Genomic DNA, 24,097 nt, shown 5'->3' on the forward strand with positions numbered 1-24,097 from the left:
GCGATGTATGTCATTAGTTATGCTGTTGAGCTGGAAGCAAGTCGTGGGACATCTTTCTATTGGAATAAACTTCAAGTTTTACTTAACTGGATATTGATCTACGTTCTTTTATGTACATGAGCATACTACATATTTTGGCGACAATTTTATTTTTAATGCTCATATTTTTTTTTCAAGAAGATGGAATTTTGTGAATTTATTATCAGATCCCACCGACCAACGAACTTTTAATTTCGTGGATTAAACGAAAATTGTATTCAAGGAAATCGGCAATTTTTCGAAGAACTGTGAGTACTTATGACTTTTAAAATCGGATGGTTAATTTCCTTGTTTGTGGATGATATACCAACGGCTGACTCACCGTTCTTGCTTGTTGACATTCACGTTGAGCTTTCGTTCTGTTCACGAGCCTTCCCCGTGCTTCTTTACTCATCTGCACGCTGATGGCAAGCTGCACGTCACGCTGAATGGAAAGCGTGTGAGGTCATAGAGAGAAGCGTTGTTCACGCTGAAAGGAAAGCGTGTGAGGTCATCACATTTTCGGCGGCCATTTTAGAGAATTGGGGAGACTTACATTGGATAACATTGAAACGCTGGAATTCTTTTATTGTTTATCGACGATCTCTCGTTTTTTTAACAGAATTCTGGAAACCTCACAGTTTCACTTGATCGTCTGCAAGATTCAACAAGATTTTCAATAGTTGGGTATTTATTCATTATTTAAAAAAATATATATTTTTTTTGTCAAACTCTGACTTGGGTCAATTGGATTTGATATTTTTTGGGGGGAATTGGATAATTCAAACAACAGTATTCTAGCACCTCCTTGTTTTCTTAAAGTACCTGGAAAGCCTCAAACACCCTGGAACAAGTGGCTTAGAGTTTTTGTTAACTATTTGGAGGCTATAGACGCTTTGGAGTATTCTGCATCTCTCAAGAAAGCAATTTTGTTCAATCATCTGGGTGATGCTGGACAGCAATTGTTTGATAGTTTGCCAGTTGTGGAAAACTCTTCTTCTGATGACTCTTGGAATGTATATGAAGAAGCACTAGCTCGTTTAGGAAAGCAATATAAGGTCGAACCATCTATTATGGTTGAACGTCATGTTTTCTTTAAAAAAAACCAATTATCTGAAGAGTCAATTGAGGCTTATCTGGCAACCTTCCGTGTTCTTGCAGTCAAATGTGACTTTGGAAATTATTTAGACACAGCTCTTCGTGATCAACTAGTTTTTAACTGCTTTAACAAAAAGATTCAAGAAAGAATTTTAACTTGTAAAAATCCTAGTCTTGATGAAGTTATGGTTATAGCTAAGAGTATTGAATGTTCAGTCACTTCCTCAAAGATTTTGGCTGAATCTTCTAATAGTAGTTCGAATACTAAGGTACAAAGTAACACGGTTATGTGTGTTTCTAGAGATGATTTAAACGAAAGTGATGTTAATATTGTTAGCACTCGCCCCAAAGAGAAGAAAAATGTGGTTGAAAATAAATCTAATTTTTGTTGTTACAGGTGTGGGTCGAAATATCACCTAGGTAACAATCCTAAATGTCCAGCACAAGGTAAACGCTGCAATAATTGTAAAAAGATAGGTAATTTTTTTACTATGTGTAGAGTGGCAAAAAGTAAAGCGAAAGTTAATTTTGTTTACACAGAGGAAGAAATTTGTGATGCGTTAAATGTTGCTTCCTTATCTGTTCATATTAATTCACTTGGTGCATGCAAAATTAAGAGACCTATTTGCAGTGTGCTAATTGGTACTAAATCTCTCGATGTTGTGGCTGACTCGGGTTCGCCAATCACTATTTTAGATTTGAAAACATTTAATATTTTAGGAATTGATGTTCATCTACTTCCCACAGATGTTAATCCTAAAGCATTCGGGGAGTATGACATTATTATGAGAGGGTATTTTCCTGAGTCTATTAACTTTTAAAGGGAGAGTTATAAACACCAAAATGTATGTGGCATTGAATGGGAGAGATATTTTGGGTTGGCGTGATCAAGCTGCTTTAGGTATTATGCTTAAACCTGGAAATTCCGAACCTGTTGTTTTAGGTGATTTTCCTGTTCTGTCTGTTGATGATTATAAAACACAGGATCCTGTATTATCTCAAATTTTTGAAAAATACTTAGCAGTATTTAGTGATAAAATTGGTCTGGTAAAAGATTTTGAACATGTTATAAAATTGAAAGCGAATGCATGTCCAGTTGTTCAAAAAGTACGTTCAGTACCTCTATCTGCTAAAGAGGATTTAAGGAAACATCTTGAGCTACTGTGTTCTCAAGATATCATATGCCCAGTGGAATCATCAGAATGGGTTTCGGCTGCAGTAGTAGCTCGGAAGAGTTCTGGCGAGATCTGTCTGTGTGCGGATTTGAGGGTTTTAAATCGTAATATTGTGGTTGAGGTTCACCCTTTGCCTAAAATTCATGAAATGCTCTCAAATGTTGGTTCAAGCAAATTTCTTTCAACTTTTGATTTACGAGTAGTGTATCATCAGATTCCGCTTTCCGAGAAATCACAACCTTTGACTACATTTGTCACACCATTTGGAGTTTATATGTATAAACGTCTTCCATTTGGTTTGGCGTCGGCTGCCAGTATCTTTCCGAGATTAATGGATAAGATTTTTGATAATTGTCCTGGATTTCAGGCTTTTCAAGACGACATTTTAGTGCATTCCGAAACAGTAGACCAGCATTATATTTTGATTGAGAGAGTTTTAAGTACTTTACAATCTGTTGGTTTTACTTTGAACTTGACCAAATGTAATTTTTTGGCTCAAAGTGTTGATTACTTAGGACATAATTTGTCTTGTGAAGGTATCAGACCGAAAGCATCGTTGTTGGGTGCTATTAGTAATGCTCCGGCTCCCTCAGATAAAGATTCATTGAGAGCATTTCTTGGTTTGAGTGAATACTATGCTCGTTTTGTGAAAGGATATGCTATGATTGTTCCACTGTTGAGAAATTTGCTGAAAAAACACATTAAATTTGTGTGGACTTCTGAGCAAGATGAAGCATTTAATGCAGTTAAGACTTTAATTCTTAGGGCACCTGCTATTAAACCGTTTAAGTATGGTGTACAATGTATCATAACTGTTGATGCTAGTTCTAGAGGACTTGGAGCAGTTCTTAGTCAAATAATTAAAGGGGAGGTGTGCACTATTGCATTTGCGTCTCGCACATTGTCTTCAGCAGAATTAAATTACAGTACAATTGAACGTGAAGCTTTGGCTTGCACCTGGTCCGTAGAGAAGTTTTACATGTACATTTGGGGTACCAAATTTCAATTGTTTACAGATCATAAACCCTTGATGTATATGTTAACTGATAGTTCTTCTAATAGAGCTTCTTCTCATCTGGTCAGGTTGTAAGCAAGATTGCAAGAGTTTAATTTTGACATTAAATATCTTCCGGGAGGCAAAAACGTCAGGGCGGATTGTCTGTCAAGGATTCCTCTTCCAAATGATCAATCAGTTAATGTAGATGAAGATTTTGAGTGTGTATTTTCTATTGACGATGTTATTGAGAAATTTGCCATTACTCGTGATGATTGGAGGAGTAAATCTCTGGAGGATGCATGTTTAAGTAATGTTAAGAAGTTTGTGATTCAAGGATGGCCTACGGATAGGAGTTTGCCTAAAGAGGAAAGGAATTTTGCTCAGGTTGCTTCAGAATTACCTTGTTCAAATGATATTTTAATGCGGCAAGATAAATTTGTTCCTCCGCGTGGAATTAGATATTGTATTATTTCTCTTGCCCATGATGGTCATCCGGGTACTACAGCTACAGTTAATAGGATCAAACAGACATATTGGTGGCCGGTAATCGATAGTCATGTTAAGACTCATGTTGATCAATGTCCTCAGTGTCTTTGTTTGGACAAACATTAGAAATCTTCTAGTGCACCGCTTTGTCTTGTAGAATGGCCCACGAGAGCTTGGAAGAAAATAGGTGTGGATTTTTCTGGTCCATTCTCTATTTTTAATTCTGAAACAAATTTTTTAATTGTTGCAATCGATTATTTTTCAAAGTGGATTTATTTCTCTTTTGTTAAAGCTGCTGATGCTAAGTCGGTAATTTTATTTTTGAAAAAGTTATTTTATACTGCGGGTACACCTGATGAAATCATCACAGATAATGGTTCACATTTTATTGCAAATGATGTTGAAATGTTCTTAAAAGATTTGGATATTAAGCATTTGTTGGTTCCTCTGCTTCTAATGGACTAGTGGAGCGGGCCAATCGTTTGTTAAAAGAAGCTGTTCAAACAGCTGTTGCTGGTGGTTTGAACATTTCATCTTTTCTTTTTCAAAAGATTTGGAATTATAACTGTACTCCTCATAGTACAACTGGGGTATCACCTTTTATGTTATTGCGAGGCCAAACTCTTACTTCTAAGGTTAATCCCTCTTGGTTGATTGAAAACTCTGCTCATAAGGAGGGTGATATAAAGAAAGTTAGAGATTTTGCGGTTAAGAAACAAGAATGTTATAAACAGAACTACGATCGACGCATGCATGTTATGGAAAAACCTTTGTTTCCTGGTGATTGGGTTATTATTAGGAAGCCGGTTAAGGTAGCTAAAGGGTTATCTAGATTTTCATCACCAGTTCAAGCTGTCAAGGTGGCATGCATGGCTGTTCTGTTGCAAGACCGGGGTTGGTGGAACAAAAATGCCCTTATTAAAATTACTGATAAGCAAGCTAACATTATTTGTCAGAATAAGCATGATGATAGGGTTTCCGATTGTTCTAATTCTGATTGGTATAGTGTAGCTGAGAGCGATTCAGTTCCTGTTTGTCAAGAAATGAATGCACAAACTACTACAAATACTTTTTCTTCTGTTGGCTCTGGGGATTCAGATCAGACTCCGTCCAGTTCAACTTTGCCTTCTGCTGCTCCTTTTAGAGGGGAAGGAGAGAGTAATAGGAGATTTAGTTCTACAGCAAGGTCGAGAAATCCACCTACTAGTTTTCGTGATTATGTCATGAATTGAGTTTTATGTTTTGTTTGAATTATTTAGTGATGTCTAATGATGATTTAGTTTTTTTTTTTCTTTTTAGCTTGTATATATTGTTTTGCTTATGTTTTCTTTAGTTTCTGATAAGGGGAAGATGTGTAGTATGTATATATTTACTGGTGTTAATATACTATATGACTTTAAGGAATTCACTGAGCAATATGTTCTTAGAGTGTTGCTAATGTGTTCCAATGCAGAAGCGATGTATGTCATTAGTTATGCTGTTGAGCTGGACGCAAGTCGTGGGATATCTTTCTATTGGAATAAAATTCAAGTTTCACTTAACTGGATATTGATCTACATTCTTTTATGTACATGAGCATACTACATCAATGAGCATGATCCCTTAACCAAAACCAGTTTCTTAGCTCATACATGAAAAGGGCATTTGTTAAACTGGACTCCATCTCAGGTCTTTGGCAGTACCTGACAACAATGCCAGACCGTTATCAATGTAAAAACCATTGAATGGGAAAGCAAGGGATATATAAATTATATTTATCATCAAAAAGCCCTTAAGGTTTAGAATAGGGCTCTCCAAAGTCAGTCCTGGAGGGCCGGATCCATTCCAGATTTTTAGCATATCCCCATTTAGATAAATATAGTTATCTTAAATATCTGTCATGGATCCGGCCCTCCAAAACCGACTTTGGAGACCCTGGTTAAGAACATTATACTAATAAAAACTATTTCAATCAGAAACATCTTAGAGCGGGACATGCTGTCTCAATGGGAAACAATAAAAATAGAAAAGTTCCCTTTGCGAAGGATGTACACGTTCATGGAGACCGGCCAATAAATCCAATAGGCCTTCAGATTATTTATAGGATGGCGGCAGGGCAGCTTCACAGTAAATCTTCCTGCTGGGCAACATGTCGCTGGTGTGTAAATTGGTTCGTCAAGTTTTGGGTGAAGTAACGTAAAATTTGTTCCACTGACCCAAGAAAGGTACTTTAAAATTTCATTCACAATTTTATGTGACCAAATTAGGCAGCAACGTTTAAGAAGGAGTTTGGTTTCCTTTGGCCAGTCAGAATTTGAATTTGAATTTGAATTTAAAAACATTTATAAAGCGCGCTTTTACCTAGCGGTTTCATGGCGCAGTCAGGCATACAGAAGAAATACCTGGCACTTGAAACCTCGTCGCCGTACATTGAATATATAATGGTGAAGATGCAGGATACTTCAGAAGCAACACCTCCTGCAGTTTGTGATCTAATATCAGTGTGGCATTGACTGATGTTCTTGTTTTGTCCTTGAAATCATTGAAAACACACTTCTGCGTTTTCCAAGTCACAAAAAATGATTAGTCATGATTTCTTCCTTAATATGTTGTTTGTAACCTGTTTAATGGTAGTGTTGAGTTGAAGCACCATCAAATATTATTGGATGACTTAAGGCTGAGAACTTCTTAACCGTAATAATCGTAAAGAATTTCCTATTAAGGATGCCAAATAATCTCTATAGCCCTGTTCCATCCTATAAGGCATGACACCTTGAGAGCAGAGGGAGAGTATAACCAGAGTACTGCATAGTGCAGATATTAGCAATCTAAAGGGGAACATGCGGTGCCCTCTTCTGGGCCATAAAAGCCTTGCTTCTCCACATAAGAACGAAATTGTAAATGTGTTTGATCTTTTTAAATATAGCACCAAGAAACCAGAAGGTATAAGTCCGCTCAATACATTCCTATAACATAACAAATCAGGGGTTACATTATTCTAGGTTCCTCTCTCTTTTTCTTATCTATTTCTCTTTTCTTCTGGGAAATGAGCTGCAAACGGTACCAAAGCTTCAGTGGGACCTTGATGGGAGAGAACTTGATGGAAGGCTACAGGTACAGTGGAAAGTAGAGACTGAAAAGACCAAGGAAAACACAATAGACGTCACCAAAGACATTGATGATGGTAATGCCCTTGATGAAGCAAGTATAATGACCAATTTTATCATTAAATGGAACATCAATGATGGAACAGTAATCCACAAGAATTTTGTAGTTGAAAATGATGCTGGAGACTTTGATGCAGTTGGTCTGTTCATTGATAGGGATGAGACGAAGACAGTCAATGGTGGGAGGCCTAACTGTTGAGAAGGATGTTGTTAGCAATTGGGATCTCTGATGAAAAGGCCATCAAGGACAGCCTCACTGAGAGAAATCTTTGCAAAGTTCTTGTGAGTTAGGGATATGCTGTCAACGCTGCCACCATCGACAAGGCTAATAATTTGCTCATTGATGGGGAGGGGCAGATTTTCACGGCAACAGTGCGTTTAGTGTTCACTTGAGGGTTGGAAGGCCTTCATGAGAAGTAGTCTAATTATTTCAGAAGTAGCCCAAGTCAATTGTGAAAATTTCCCCCTTTTAATCTCTACACTGAAACTACATTTTTTTGCGGTTTGGTTTTTTCAGAAGTTGTGAGTGCACCTCTAGGGGATTATCCTCCAGAACAACCTGCCTCCTTCAAGTCAAAATCTAATCTTTTCTGTCTAAATGTCAACATTTTTGTAGAAAAATAAAGGCAACATGAGTTTCATGCAGACAACAAATGAAATAGTATGGTCTATGTGCATAAATCATTTATAGGCCATAAAAGTGGCATGGTCAGCAGATAGACTCTTTAAGTTTTGAAGGAGTTCAACCAGGGTATCATAAAAAAATGTGACTTCATTGCTCAGCTACTTAGAAACAACCGCAGGAAAAAGAGCCAAGAACAGCAGCTGAGAGTCCCGAGTTGCAGGAGACAAATATATTATATGAAAACATCTGGTCAATCTGCATGCTCTCTGATGATTTTGAAGAAATGCAGAAAAGCAGGACCGCAAGACAGATTTCCTTTCACAAACATGCAGTAGAACATCTGAGGGACAGCTTATCCCTGGAGTCTTGGATTTTACAGTGAGGTGTATACTGCAAAACACCACTGTATGTCTGTGTATGGCCTTTTCTTATATTTTATAGAAGATCGTCCGTCCGACAATATGGAATAATTCAGGCACACAAATCGATGAAAGATCTGGTGGTAGATAACCGGGCGCTACAGCGAGCAACAGATGGTTTTGTTGATGGTTCCATTAGTTTTATTTGTATTGCCTGAAATGACATCCTCAGAGAACCCCTAACAAGCCTTGATTCATCCTGAACTTTCAGCCAGTAGCTTTGAACTTTTTAAAATTTTGGCCAGCGCCTCCACTTATGCCTATACATCTCCATCTTTCTCTATACATCTTCCAAAATATATCTAGTGTTCCATTAAAAATCATAAACATTTTTAAGTGGGCGTCATGCCATACCTAAAATATTAAGCAGCTCAGCTGTGCCATCTTGGTCAACAGTCATCCTTCAGCCACAAATTCATCAATCTGTCTGCTTAGTTTCCTTTCAAGCTGTTTTTCTAAATCTCTCCTTATCAAGGGGGGTGATAATATCAGAGATTTTCTCTCAGTCACCCAGGCTGCATCCATGGTTTTTGCAAGGGGATCAGGATTCCCGCATGAAAAATACTTGTCTGGGGCTCAAAAGAACCATCCCAAATGCATAACATCCCTGGGAGGAATAGCTATGCTCAAATTCACTGAAAATGTTAGGAATTCGACATGCAGCTTGTCAGAAGATGACCTTTTCTTCGTTCTTGAATATCCCCAAACGATGTGCTGATTGCAAACGCAGGAATGACAATTCTTATGAAGGCTGCTGAGGGTTTTTTGAGACAGCACATAATACCCAGGGCTCATTTTCGCCACTGTAGTGATCACAATCACTATATTTTTCGCTAATGGGCCGGATACTTCTAAACTTACAAAAACATACAGTAAAATTGACTAGATCTAGAGCCACAACTCACATACAAGGTCACAATTCAATGGAAATAACGTTATACGTGGGGTGCAATAGGTAGATGTGTGATGAAAAACATGAGAGACAATTTCATTGGTTTACTTTGATATCAACAGTAACATCCTTTAAAGTGGCTGTTCTGAGAATATCTCAATATTTGTTTCCAGCTGCTCCTCTGGGGGCCGGGTCTTCAGATTTGTGGTTCCTGCATACACTTGTATTTCAGCTGAGCATTCTGTTGGGTCTGTGTCTGCCTGCCTGTTACAGTGATTGCCGACTGACTCTTACTACACCATTAGCAAATGTTCCCATGATCTTTTTATTCGTCATGTTACTGTAAAGACGAATAAGATCTTAGTCTACCAACTTTCTTTTCTAGCCTGACCTCTCTACAGGAACATCTCCTGCATATACATATGTTGAATGAGGTTCACATGTTGCAAATTCCTTCATAACAATACCAAATTTTTGGGTACTGTCACAAAGTAGCAGTTTGTGGGGCCACCCACAAGGATGATAAGCCCTGTTCACCAACGTTTAGACAACTGGTCCATCAGTCAATCTCCTCACTGTACATAGCATCTGGTGTTTCCTGTCTTTCCCATCAAGTGGGAAAACGATTTAAGATTTGTGGCTATTGGTTCAAAAAGGTAAGGTATGCCCAGGAGTAAATCAACTGTGCCAGTACTTCGGAGCATATCTTCATTTGGCATTATAATTTCTTGCTCAGTGGTCCCCAGCTCTATGTACTGCACTCTGGGGCATATCTATGGGAATTGTGGTGCAGGGCAGCACAGCAAGTTACCTTGGTGTGCCGTCCTGTGTCACAGGGAAAGGGCAGGCATAGACTGTATGTATCCAATATGGTGCATTCCTGTCCTTTCCCCCTATGTTGGTGCCATTTCGGCAGCCTAGCGCCAACGCAGGCACACTTGCACCATAGTGCAAGGGCGTCTGTGTTGTAGGCAGGATTTGTTTGTGCAGGAAGCGGCACCTTCCTGCCCTAAAACAACCCATAAAGGCATTTTCCTCGTTCTCCATGTACAGCAGAATGAGGAAAGAGAAAAACAAAGAAAAAAAAGAAAAACAAGGGAGAAATGAAGATATTTTTCCTCATTAGAGTTTGTGGATTTATTTATATAGAGCGGATTATCACCTGTGAGGGTATTCAGGAGCTGCCCATGGGCATGGTACGCCTCCCCTGGGGAGGCATATCTTTTTAGCGCATTGCCAGGTTTAGAAATCAGAGAATGCATTAAAAAAATTGGATTTGTATGGGAATACACACAGCATTGCCCATGGAATGCCTCCCTTGTGCAGAGTAATGCAACGCAGCGGTTTGCACTGTGTTGCATTACTTTATATTACAAAGCCATGCAAAGTGGCTTTGCGTAGCTTCATAGATATTACTTGGAGCTTTCTGTTTTACATGTAACACGTTGCGTAGTGCAAGCAAGACTCAAACCCATCATACATACGCCCCTCTGTGTCTCCAAAGGCCTCTTTTAGTGGTGTCGGTTTGGTAACTTACACGTGGTTTTTGCAGTATCTTTGGCTGATTGTTATTTGTACGGTGCTCTTTGAAGCAGGACTATGCACTCATGGTGCATCCTCAATTAGGTAAGGAATGGGATGAGGACAAGCGAGCATTACTTATCTGTAATCTTCATTACACCTAATCCAACCCCTCTTTATCTCATCCCATCTTCAAGCAACCTGTTACAGCTGAGTACTTCTAAAACGAGGGCTTGGTCAGTCTTGCTACCCTTAGGCTAAGACGCAGAAGGGGTTAATCGATCACACGACAAAGCTGAACAAATATCCCACAATCTAATAGATCACTTGGAGGCATTATCAAAGCAGATGTGGGTTAATTGTCTGCCTCCCTAACCCAGTTGCACATACATTTATTAACCCCTTCGATGCTGATGACGAGCTCAGCTCGTCATCAGCCACGGGGGGCGTGTGCGGATGACGAGCTGAGCTCGTCATCTAACGCGTCTTTTAGAAAAAAGCCGCGTAACGCAAAAATAACCGCCGCAGCGATGCGGTTAAGCAGTGTAACTAGGAACAATTGGACGCAGTGTAATGCCCAATGCCCTCAAGTAATTGAGACATTCAGCAAGTTAACGCCACCTCGTTTTTTTTATTCACATGCAAGTTTCTACTTACATGCTGCAATACAATTGATGTGATGAAAGCAATAATCAGACAATGAGGAAATAAAAATGCCGTCTCTAACAATTATGTGAAAATAAACTCCACTGAGGAACATATATACAATAATAAAATCCACCCTCGGCAATCACAACAGAAAACGTTGAATCTTATAAAATAATTTATCCACATTAGTAAGTACAAGCTTACAAGGTCATCAGAAACAATACATAGAGATATAAGATTGAACAAATCAAAAATAAATTATATATTTTCATTTCTGTTAAATACATTAATTCAATTCCAGCCCTCTTTAAATAATAAAGGAAACCTTTCATACGAACTACTTGTGATCATGCAGGCTACACAATATATAATTTTAAGGCAAGTTTAGTATCAAGGCTTTGCAAAATCATAAATACATGCTCTTGTTTTTCCTAGGAAAATTGGTTAATTTCATAGTTTGAAACAATGTTGATGTTCAAGGGCCACACTTTGTGTAGAGCAGTGATGCTCTATTTTTTCTTCTCCATTCGATTTTACCAAAATTTGCCAGATTAAAATCCCCCTAAGGAATATTTTTTTTTCATTTAATTACCGATGAGGCACAGCATTAGTTTTAGACAAATATTGCTTCTCACAATGCTCAACCAAGGATTTCAAGCACAGTAAGACGGAACTGCCTCCAGCATTAGAGAAACTTTGCAGAAATGCAAAACAATATGGAGAATCCATGTGTAACATTTTTACCAGCTCTGTAATATGGAATGGAGCAAACTGATTTTGCCTCAGCCCACATTCTAGAAAATGTTTTGCACCACTGAAAGAAACGTATTATGAAATAATATGCAACAACACACAACAATATGGATTTCAAGTAAATAATAACTATTTTCAAAAAACAGTCGTAATACACCAATTGCACTTTTTTTTATAATGATTGGGTAAACTTATTTATCACAATTTTTGCTACTCAATTAACAAAAAAACTGAACAAAATGATTTGGCCTCAAACATAATACAATATTTAACATTTGAAAAGTGGAGCAAATATATCACCTATTATTCCTATGATAAACGCATTAAATGCGACGGGAAATCAGTTTGCTCAATCTTTTACCCTAGTGCCAATACGGTTTGCTTCATTCCATATTGCACAAGCTACAAAACAGATAAAAATCATTTTCTTACATTTTTTTTTCACCGGTCCAGTGTCTGTGACCAAGCCGCAAGGCAGAGAGGGTACATCTTCTCATTAAATACTTTATCATACTTCGATGTTGTAATTGTAACAAACAGTGGCAAATTATACTAATCAAGTTTTAGATACGGAGAACTCGAGCAGAAATACAAGTTACTGCATGAGCATCTTCCTATATCACTTGCCGCAATAGTTTCTCCTCAAAACACATTAACACATGATTACCAAAATGTGCTGCTGCAGTAGACTGAAATTAGCCCTAGTGAACTCTGAAAAGGCACGAAACATGTTAGTTCATATACAATAGGTGTAAAGCAATTAAGCATGCTGCACATTAAGACACAAATACCTCTAAAACAACCACTGAGGTACTTTTCCCAGTGACTAAAACATATGGAGGGTGGGATGGACCCAGCTTTCAGATGTTTTCAGAGCAGACTGGAAATTGGTTGCATGCCACTTGTGTGAGCACAATGGGCCCAATTCCCATTTTTTTGCACACCTAAGTTTAACTTAGCCCCCTAAAAAGGCAATTTTGCTTTGAAATTCTGGAGCTGTAGATTTTGCATAGTACAAAATGTACATAAGAAAGAGGAAAGTCTACTGGATTGGTAGATTGTCATCCTTCTTTAATTTAGAACAGGAGCACAAAGGGGTCTAGGGGTAAAAGAGGAGGTGGTCCCGCAAAGGGTTTTTAATGCCCACAATCAAGTTGGTGTGTGACTGCTTACAAACATTATGCAGGTAGTTCACACCCTACAAACACACTTAAAACTGCTCTATTAAGGGCCGTAAGGAGCATCTTATCAGAATGAGGAAGAGAACATTCATAATGTATCGGGGCACGGCGGAGCCGGGATCACCAGAGGAAACAACAATACTGCTGGAGAAAAAAAGTTCAATGCGCAAACCCATATTTCCGCGCTAATAGGTTTTGCGTAGTTGGAGTACTCCTGTAAATATACAACTGTCTTCGATTTCTTGGGGTACTCCTCAGATTCTTTGTGAAACCCTTCAAAACTGGAATTCTACTACAAACATAGGAGAAACCCAGCATGTGTACAATTTTGAAGTTTACCAGCCTTGGTTTATGGATTAGGCCTTTTGAGGTTTGTCTGACATGTTGTGGCTTCCTTTTGTGTGTTTAAGTTAACTAAAAAGAAATGGTTGTATATTTTGTTATTACTCCCATCCATACTTTTTCTCTAAGCACCCTCAAATGAAAGGAATATTCTTGTCTGAATGTGGCAAAAACAACTAAACACCTTTCAGGCGACATTCAGCCGTGATTGGGCAAGTACTTGTCTGTTCGATTTATTGAAATGTGAGTAAAATAACCTCACAGAACTGCATCTACCATAATGCTTTGGGAGGACTGGTGCAACATGTTCACTGAGCAAACCACATTAGTGAAATGTTTGAGAGTAATCAGTAGGACGAGGCATGCACTGCCCCAGCATTCACTGCAGAACGGATTGATTCCCATAAAGTACCTTGTCATGAGTAGTAAGAACACATATTTAGTCATGACAGTCAGTGACTCTTTATTGTAATTGAGATATTACAGTGAGGAGCTAAAATAGCATGTCTCCATTGCATCTATGTTTGGCTAAGCACCAGCTTGTTTTATTTTTTGGCTTTTTCTGTCACACCCAATAACTCTGTTTGAAGCTTTTTAATTTATATAAAATGTTATTTGAGTCAGCAATTTAAACACCTACCTCAGCGGGGCCTGACATTTGCTAAATAATTTTACAGCATGTGACTTTTGTTAGTTTAGTCAAGGCTACCAACACTTGGGCTGCTTATGTTTGAAGATAGAATAGAAGTTCAGGGGCATACACTGACAACTCAATTAGTCTATATTAAAATAATGGAAAATCTCTGGAAATGTTACGTGAAGTAAGAAGGCGGCTGCTTCTCAGTATAACCATGATGGGGCCCAGGAACAGAAGGCAGGCGAAAGTGTCAAATAGATGGGTATGGCAGCCCTTGGGTGCTATAATATTCCCTATATGTTATTCGGAAATGTTGCTAGACGCCTAAGGGTTCTCTTCCAAAAGTTCAGCTAACTTTTGAGGATTTTAGGAGCCAGTGTAAATATTTTTTTTTGTATCAGGATGGACACAAAAAGTTCCTAGAGAAGAGCACTTAGTTTTCGAAGATCTAGCTATTCAAAACAATAGGAACGTACAACACACACAAAACCCACCCACTCTAAAAGAGTCTCCTTCAGATGCCCCATTGATGGAAACCACTACTGCGGCAGATGTGCTTCACTGGACAACCCTGCCTTGCCAGCTCCCAATCCACTTTAAAAGAAAGCTAGAATAATTTTGTTATCTCTTTACTCCTCCAGAAGGACAATGTGTCAAAATCTGGCTGCATTATCTCAACTTTCTAAGATGATTCATCCTCATCCGAAGTTGTGACGCCAACTTCAACTACCATGAAAGTCTAAATAGGGACTTGTGCAACACATGGACTTGGGTGCGATATTACTCAGCACCATGTTGTATTGAAACTTAAAATTGTTGCCCAGTCTTAAAGACAGATGTCTTTGCCCACACCCTTTCTTCAAACGCCTAAGCCAGTACTTGATATAGTCTTTGATGGATAATTCCCATTTAAAATATTGCACAATATAGAGGCTTTTTAAGGGTTGTAGGATCAGCCCAACAAAGATGTTGACGTGTTTAAAATATGCAAAACACATATTCTGCTAATGAAAAGATATTTAGGAAACATATTTTTTATAACATATTGACATGGTTTGCTACAGAAATATCCAAAGAGATTGACTGAATACTATAGCTTGACATAAGTACCCGCATTTCATAGAGTGCAGCTTGGAAGCTACTACCAATGAGGTTTTGTACATACCCCACAGTTCTCCTGCTAGGAAGTCCAGAATCTTTGGCAGGCCCTATTCCTAAACTGTCACTTGCACCGAGTATTGAACCAAGGCATGACAAGCCCCAGAAGAGATCCGACTGGAACTCATGTCAAACAGCAATCTATAGGTAATGGGGGTTGAAGAGGTAGACGATTAGCTATACATACACTGAAGATTCAGTGAACCAAACGCTGGATAATACAGCTCCCGCCTGAGCAATTGTGCTTCGACGTTACCTAACTACACTGATTGTACAAGTGCTAAGACAACATTTGCACCAAGTGATCAGGTCAAAGGCGGCATTCGTTGAATGTAGTGGGAAACAGCGCTGGTGGAAATATGAGCAATGAGGTGAAAGTCATAGAAGGCCATTGTTTCATAACCAGGCACGTTCATTATTCCGTGGTGGACACACTCAGGGACAGTAGTAATGGTTCAAAGACGAAATATTAATTAGGGCTTTTCGAAGCTCAAGATTATTAAAATCTGCTGAGCAGTTTTATCAGAATGAACTGTGGCATTAAGTTTATCTTGCTGTCAAAATTAATTGCGTTTACACGAAAATTGTTCTAAAACTTTTTGTGCCCATCTGTACTCGCCCATTCATCAGAAACTGGTAAATGCACAGTGGACCATTGTATTGTAAGAATCTGTTTATTTTTTTATTTTTTAAAAGAATAAACTCTAAGCCCTTCCATATAAACTAAGGTAGCTTCTTGTGATGCTCACTGTCTGACATGACAAGCAATGTAAAAGCATGGGATGTCATTACATTCTGGTCCTAACACATCACAAAATGAAAATAAATCAAGGAAAACTATCACACCATCCTGATATGGGTTTTGGGATCGTACTGCAAAGTATTTTTGCAAAGAATGGGAAAATATTGTGTAATTTTAAAGGCAGAGTAGTGTCTTCTAAATTTTGAGTCTATATTGGCAACGGTGTGGCAAGAGCAGGCCAACAAAATGTACACGTGACTCTAGTACCCCATGTCCTCAGTGTAGTCATCCCTTTGTTCTTCCATGTATGATGTGATGACATCATCAGAATTGTGCTCTTTAAACTAGAGAGGTCCCAACCAAAGTAATAAGCGTTGGCGTCCAAGGTGCCATCTTTGAAATCAGTAGCCAGAACAGTATACCAAGGTCTCAGGTGTACAGTGAATATTTAACAAAATCATCACTGTGCCTTCTGCCATGTAATGCCAAGGACCAAGGACAAAATTGCTTTCAGAAGCCCCATCTAGCTCACAATAAGTTTGTGACTAGGGAACAAGGAGTCCAACATTAACTATGGAAGGAAATTGGAATTTTAGCAATAAATCGTCTTAAAGAAATATGAGGTGTTACAACTATACTCCTCCACATGCCAACGCGACCTCTTACGTAGAGTTGTAAATTAACTCAAACCAGCATGGATTACTTACAACCAAGATGACATCTTTCCTTTTGGACTACCTCCATCTCAATTTCAGTCTTTTATGTTTTATTTAAGATCCTAAAACACAACAATTTACTTCAAATACGCATACTGACTACTATCAACATTCTCTATATCAAACACAGAACCAACTTCTGGGGCAAGCTAGCCCTCCGAGCTTGGCTTCAGAGCACATCCTTGATAACTCTACATCTCATAATTGAAACATTCTTTTTTTAAAAGTTACAAAGTATGTGGCATTTCTACAGAAATTTTCTAAAAATACTGAAATGCTAAACATAAGGGATTTTATTAAGAAAGCTTGAGCAAGTCGGTCTGCTTAAAATTAAATTTTTCAGTGATACTGACTTCAGTTTTCTTGGGTTTGAGGCTGATGTGTCACAGACATTTATTAGAAGCAAATGATTCTTTACAATTGAAATGGTGGTGATGCCAGCAATATAATGGTGTTGGTACAAGGCTGTAATCTAGGGCAGCTTGGAGAGCAGTCTGTGAGCGAATACTTCAGTAATGGATGAATGAATGATGAGTACTTCTATAGCGCACGGCTACTCAGAAAGAGTGTTCTTGCACTGTTTAGGTGACTTGGAGTGGAAAGGAGGCGTGGTCCGCTGATTGCTTGTTATCCTACTAATAATTGTGAGTGCTGGCTTTGCAGGTTAGGGCTTGGAGAGCCTCTTGGCCACATCTGCGTACGCCATCTCTGTTTCTTTGTCGGCTGCACAAGTGTTGGTAAATTCGTCCCGCGCATACGCGTTCTTCAGGTATCGCCATACACCCGTCATCTCTGTTGGGATCTCATAATTGCGATATGTTTTTGCTACAATCTGAAAAAAGACCATTAGACATTCAGGTTAATCAGGTTTTGTTGTACTATTTAAAAACTGATTTATCCATAATCTACTTTATAAATGTTTAATGCTCATCTAAATAAATGTACAATTGAACATCCATATGCTTTTGATCATATAAAAAGTTTTAACATACTTAGTTAGTTATAAACTAAAGGCCTGAGAAACAACACATTAAGACAGATTTTGCTTACCCTAAACCATCTTTCACAATCCATCATCATGCTATGGGCATTCATTTATTGGGATAATCTAGTCATTGCACAGATCCTGCAGGTCAGATGTCTAAATTAATCTGCTACTGCTGTTGCCAAGGCTACTGTTTTGCAGGAATAGCAGGAGAACAACAGTATCTTCTGTCTAGTCTCTGACTTCAATGCACTTATTTATATATTAACGTTAATTTGGTGATGTATTGCTTTTTAGACATACATATAGTTTTAAAAAAGTTGCAGTCTCTAAGATATATATTTCACAATGTGGTTAAGAAGAATCTCAGAGGAAAACATGTGAGAATATTTGTGTCACACCCTCTGTGTATTCCCTCTTTTTTAAAAGGCCCAGCCTGTGTAGAGAAGAAACAGTTATTTTTACCTACATTTTGGTGACGCAGTGTCACTATTTTACATTTACATGTATTCACACATTATTATATAATATGTATAAGTAAGCTCTTAATTATGTGCACTTGATACTTGCATGTATGTTAAGAATAATGAGTAGGTGTCACATCATGATTAATTGAAGTTAAGGCATGTTTATGCTATGGTAGCGGGAGTTGTGGAAGGCCTTATAATAACTGATTCCATTTTAAAATGAAATGCTGTATTTTTGCTTGTTGAGTATCACCTTTTTCTTGCACCAGGCACCAGAGCTACTGTGATTGCCTTCGTGCTTTGTATATAGTTGAGTAAGTCATTACTCCATTTGTTTATGCATTCTTTTTTGTGCGCTGTTTCTAGACGGGTCTATGTGGGACAGATTTTGGTGTTGTGTGTTGGCTGTGAGAAGTGTTCCAAACTTGCAGGAGAATTTAAGCATGGCGTGAAGCACAGAGATCTGTGAGGCATATTAGCATTTACATTTGTCTACCACTACTAGCTTTTCAGTTTTACATTATCTCACAACTGGGAGATCAAGTTTGGGTCCATCCACAGTTTTAACCACAGGTACCACCACAGTGGAACCAAGGGGACCACCAAGAAGTGGAAATACTGCAACCTAATGTATCAGTAGTACGACAAAGAGATTGCACAACCCAAGAATAACCACAGCCCCCACAGTAGTAGGGTTAGGGTCCACCCACAACAACAAAAATGCAAATATTAATATTTTAAATCTTTGACCCCCCCCCTCCCAATGTTTCAATGTAATTGACACCTCAGGCGTTACAGCTGTTTCTCTGCAAAGCCCACTAAAAGTCCTGTTGTTACAGAAAAATATAAAATAAATAATTACATACACCACAGTAGCAGGTCAGTGGGTTCACCCAAGTATAATCGAAGACACCACACTAGTGAGTTTATAGGGTCCACCCGAAAGAAGAGATGGCTCCACCCAAGGATAACCGCAGACACCACAGTAGCCTAAGGGTGCTCCAAGAAGCGGAGATGGGACAGCTGAAGGAGAACTGAAGGGTACAGCAAACACCACCCTGGTCGGTTACTGTTTGATGAATCCACCAAGAGGCAGTGATATGCAACCCATCTAAGAAACTGACGATAGGAGTCAATACGTTGTATTCCTGTGGTGGGAAGTAGGAGCCAGATTTAAGTTGATGAGAGCTGAGGCAGGAAAGGTTAAGAAGGGATAGCAATGGAAAGGGTAGGGCTGTGGTCCCACTGCCCTTCCTAGCCTTAGCCAGCTCAAACATGGACGATACAACAGGAAAACACCTGTAACCTCTCCCCCTTTACCTAGACCCACACTCTGGACGCCCTCGAAAGAGAGGGGAGTAGACCCACAGGCTGTGCGGGCCAATCCACTGTGACTATTTGAATGAAGAGTGGACAAGGGCTAAAAGTTAACAATGCTATGTGTGTGGGAATGCTCTGGCTGGTCATATTATGGCTGATAATAGATGAATCCAGCATTTACGGTTTAGAAATAAATACATATAATTACTAAAAGTTCAAATACTTTTAATCTGGTAACCATGATACCTGTACAAAAACTTGAACTACACAATTGTTGTGATACATCTGAAACAACTACAAAGAAATCCAGGTCTTTAACCATAACTTTTTCCCTGAATGGTTGTACCATATAGTCTACAACTACATACACCACAGTAAGCATTGGAAGAAACAATAAAGAAGCTATTGTTGCAAATCAATTCCGGATGATAGCATGGCGATCACCAAACTCCGTGTGGAGCATACCTTGAGCAAATGAGAACAATTTCAAATAAACAAATAATGATGTTTTCATTATATGCAACGCTTGCTACTGTGTTTTCCTGTTATGCGGTGCTCTAAATGCAAGTGTAGTGTTTGTGCAGCTTGGCTATACTGTTGTTGAAAGTACTTGCCAGGACTTTCAAATTACACAATGACACAAAAACACCTACCTGAGTATTAGCTTTGCTTTCCTAGGTTAACTCTATATATATTTTTCGTTCTAAATTAACTGCAGGAAAATGTAATGTTGCCATACGAAATAGTTATAAAAAGTTCAGCCAGGACACATCGATTTTGTGTCAAACAGTCAGAAATTTAAGAAGGGCTGTGTAATTATGGTCCTGCATTTGTGTGTACATAGTATGTGTTTTAAGCATCACTTTTTTGATCTAGCCTAGTATTGTTAGTGGTCTGCTAGGCCCTTCCAATTAAAATAAAAATACACAGATTTACACACACATAGAGTGGCATTTGGGTCCACTCTCTATCTCCATTAGGCTGATCAACTATCATTCACATTTTGATAGCACACAGCATGGATCATTAGGTTAGCCCACATCAGCCTTGACCCTATTGCACTTTTAGCCTTATAACAAGTGCATCCTTATTAAATGAGTTAGCTGTAGTGACAATGTTGGTGAGTGTTAGATCTAGGGGTCTCTAGATGGCAGAGGTAGGTACCAATGTCCAAATAGGGATCCTTGCTTCTAGTCAGGGTAAGGGGGATACACTCTTTAGATAATTCCTGCTCACCCCCTTGGTAGCTTGGCACGAGCAGACAGGCTTATCAAAGGCAATGTGTAAAGTATTTGTACCAACACTCACAGTAACACAGTGAAAACACCACAAATGGACTCCACACCAATTTAGAAAAATAAAGTTATTTAATCTAAACTACACTATACCAAATCGACAAAAAACCAACATACTCAGTTCAAAAATATGATTTTAAAAGAGTTCTAGGGTTTGCGTCAAAATAATCCACATTTGCGTCATGTTTAACCAAAAGTACCTTTAGAAGCGACAAAAGTTCCAAGTGGAAGCTGCAGCATTAAAAAACAAGCGATGCATTACTCTTGAGACCCTGGGGAGGCGATGCTACAGCCCTGCTGGACGCAGCGGGCGTGTTGAGATGAATCTGGTCTGAATGGGGAGGGAGGCATTACCTTGTATAGATTCCAGTGCGCAGGTTCCGTAGGAAGCGTCTCGCAAAGGCACGATGCGATGACCTTCGGGACGGCGACGATCTCAGGTGCGGCGGCGATGCGCAGCGCAGCGTCGATCTTCTCCTCTTGCAGCCTCTCGATGCAATGGCTCTGCGACGATACTCGCAGCAATGTGATGCGGTCTGCAAGCAAGCGGTGCAGCGATCTCACCCAGCGACGTCAGGCTCTGCGATGATACTCGCAGTGATGATAATCTTCCCGCACCGGAGCGATGCGTTCCACAAGTGAAGGATGTGTCAGTACTTGCAGCAGCAATAGGCGCTACGATGATCTCGATCTTCGCGGCCGTGGAAATTTCCTCGCACTGTCGAGGATGCGCTCCTCAAGCGAGCGATGCGTGAAAATTTGCAGATTGTCTTAGTTTCTCCAAGTCCAGCTTCCCAAACAACAGGTACAACTTCCAGAGGCACCACAACTGGACCAAGCACTCTAGGAAGGACAGAACTCTCTCAGTAAAGTTCAGGGGGTAAGCTGGGGGTGAAGTTCTTTTGTTCCTGGGACTTCTTAACAGGGAGCCAGCTCTTCTTAGGCCCTTGGAGATCTCTTAAAGCAAGGGGACACAGCACAAACAAAGTCTTTCCCCTCTCCTTGGCAGCAAAGCAACTGCAGGTCAGCCCACATGTACACAGCAGGACAGTCCTTCCTCTTCGGTCTTCTAGCTTTCTCCTTGGCAGAGGTTCCTTCTTGATTTCAGGATGATCTAATTTTCTGTAGTCTGGGGTCCGGTACTTATACACCAAAAAGTCTTTGTTCCCTATGTGCATTAGGGCTCTGAGCCGGTCTGAACCAGTTCTGGGTGTTCCTTGAGCACTTTGTTTTCCTGGCCTCTCCTTTCCTTTCAGAGAGAGGGGCAACATCGTCAGCCACTTAGTAGGAGGTGGAGCCAGCATTGTGGAAGGCAGGCACAGCCCTATTCAGACCCAGGTGCCATCCCCTCCCACCACTCTAGATGCAGATGGAGCTATTCAGCCCAGGGATGGCCCACTCAGCCTCTGGGAGCCACCCAGCCCCTGTCACTCACAAATCAGACAGTCAATTCACAAACAGGCCAAGGCGCACAGAAAGGTCAGACAAGAGAACAGCCACTTTCTAAAAGTGCTGTTCTCAAGCACAGGATTTAAAAACCACCTTTCCTAAAAGATGTGTTATTAAATTCTGAGATCAGGGATACCAGACTTTTATGTCCTATCTTGCTCCTATGGGAAGAAATGCAGGTAACCACTGTACACAGCATTCCCCATTATAGCCTATGGGCAAGATAGCCTTACAATAGTGAAAAACGAAAATGGCTGTAATTCACTACCAGAGCATGTCACCCACACTAGTACATGCTCTACCTTTCACATAAATGCACCCTGCCCCGGGGGGTACCTTGGGCCTTCCATAGGGGTGTCCAATGTGTACAGAAAGGGAAGGGTTAGGCCTGGTCATTGGGGACACTGGCCAGGTTGACAGGGCAGTCCACAGACTGCACATAGGCACTGCGGTGGCAGGCCTGAGACACCATTTTAGGGCTACTCATGTGGGTGGCACAATCAGTGCTTCAGGCCCACTAGTAGCATTTGGATCACCTGCCCTGGCACACTTAGTGCACTTTACTAGGAACTCCCTGGTAACACAAATATGCCAATCATGGATACCCAATCACACTAACAATGTACTCAGGGAGCACTTGCACTTTCACACTGATCAGCAGTGAAAAAGTGCCCAAAGCATCTAAACCAGCAAAACAAAATCCAGCACAGCGTCAAAAATACAGGAGGTAGAGGCATAAAATCAGGGGAAACCACGCCAAAGACGCCAGGTCTAACAGTGAGTTAGTCCTTTACTTTTCCCATTTTCTCCTTTTACAGGTCCTCTTCAATTTTTACTTTCTCCTTTTTTATGGTCTGGCTTGACAGCGCAGCTGTTGCCAGACAAATATATGAACATCACTAGATAGGAGCTTTGGCTCCGCCCAGATATTGGGGGGCAGGAGTGCAGGATTTGATTGGAAAGAAGTTGTGTGATGCCACGTCAAAAAAGAAGTGCTTGCCGCACCATGACTGAAGGTGACAAGGGGATTCCCCTCGCTTAAAATTCCTATATGTCAAACATAGTGACGCAGTGACACCCTAGACGAAACACGCCATCGGGCTGCACATATTTTTCCTTTGACATTTCTGGGCATCCTTCTATTTCTCCCATCTGGCCGGGAGGTAGTCGTGCAGCTGGCATTGAGAAGAAGCGTGTACAATTATGCACTATATCAGAAAAACTCTTCCACACACCCATCCTGACGTAGGGTGTGGAGTGTGGGGTAAGCTCCAGCGCCTAGTGTTATTTACAGGGCCACTGCACTGCTTAGTGAGCATAATTACAACCCTTAGGGCTTGAGGTGTGGGGTATCTACCTGACTGAGCAGAGGCAGCAAATGGGCACACACATGGGAACAGCGCACCCCTATCCTTGGTGGGCAGGCCAAAAGAGTAGGTCATCTGACCAGCCTTGAAGTGCCCAGGTAGCCTGCACTCCTTTTATCCGTCACAGACAAAGAACCATAATGAGAAGTCATGTGCATGTCCTTCAACCTCTGTCAAACAAGGGGGAGCAGTCCTCCTCTGCCCCTGGTGGGCAGACAAGCAGGTAAGGCCCTCTGAGCTGCATGGAAGTGTCCAGGTAGCCCGCAGCCATTGAACACATCACAGGCAGGGACCTGGCAGAAGAAACCAGGTGCTCAGTGTGTAGCCACAATCCTCATCAAAGTGTCAAGCACAAGGACAGAGGTAGCGTTACTGCTCCATGTTTTCCATGTGCCCGCATGCACCCAAGTGGGAGCAGTCGGCTCCTACTTGGCAGATAAAGGAGGGCTGCGAGAGCGGGAGAGACACAAAAGTGGCAAGTAGGGGCCTAAGCGGTATGTTAGTGTAGTGGGAACAGAAGGTGAATGCTAGGTTAGTGAGGATTGAGAGCATGGTGAGAGGTGTATGAGTGGTGTGTGAACAGAGGTTGAGCGCAGGGCGAGCTGTATCTCAGTCCAGCATAAGAAGTGTCTGAGTGCAGGGTACGTTCTGTCTGCAGGG

General features: G+C 40.3%; 1 protein-coding gene across 2 annotated transcripts in view; it reads right to left on the bottom strand.

The window, feature by feature from the left end:
- Window positions 1-11,182: 11,182 nt before the first annotated feature.
- Window positions 11,183-24,097, bottom strand: part of CLIC5 (CLIC family member 5) — a 593,433-nt gene continuing 580,518 nt past the window's right edge. For both annotated transcript variants that reach the window (XM_086926227.1, XM_086926228.1), the window contains exon 6: window positions 11,183-17,386. In XM_086926227.1, coding sequence (XP_086782353.1) covers window positions 17,219-17,386 — 168 coding nt within the window. In that variant the 3' untranslated portion in view covers window positions 11,183-17,218. The remainder of the gene's footprint in view (window positions 17,387-24,097) is intronic.

The sequence above is a fragment of the Lissotriton vulgaris genome, chromosome 6 (genome assembly GCF_964263255.1).
Source record: "Lissotriton vulgaris chromosome 6, aLisVul1.2, whole genome shotgun sequence".
Lineage (NCBI taxonomy): Eukaryota > Metazoa > Chordata > Amphibia > Caudata > Salamandridae > Lissotriton > Lissotriton vulgaris.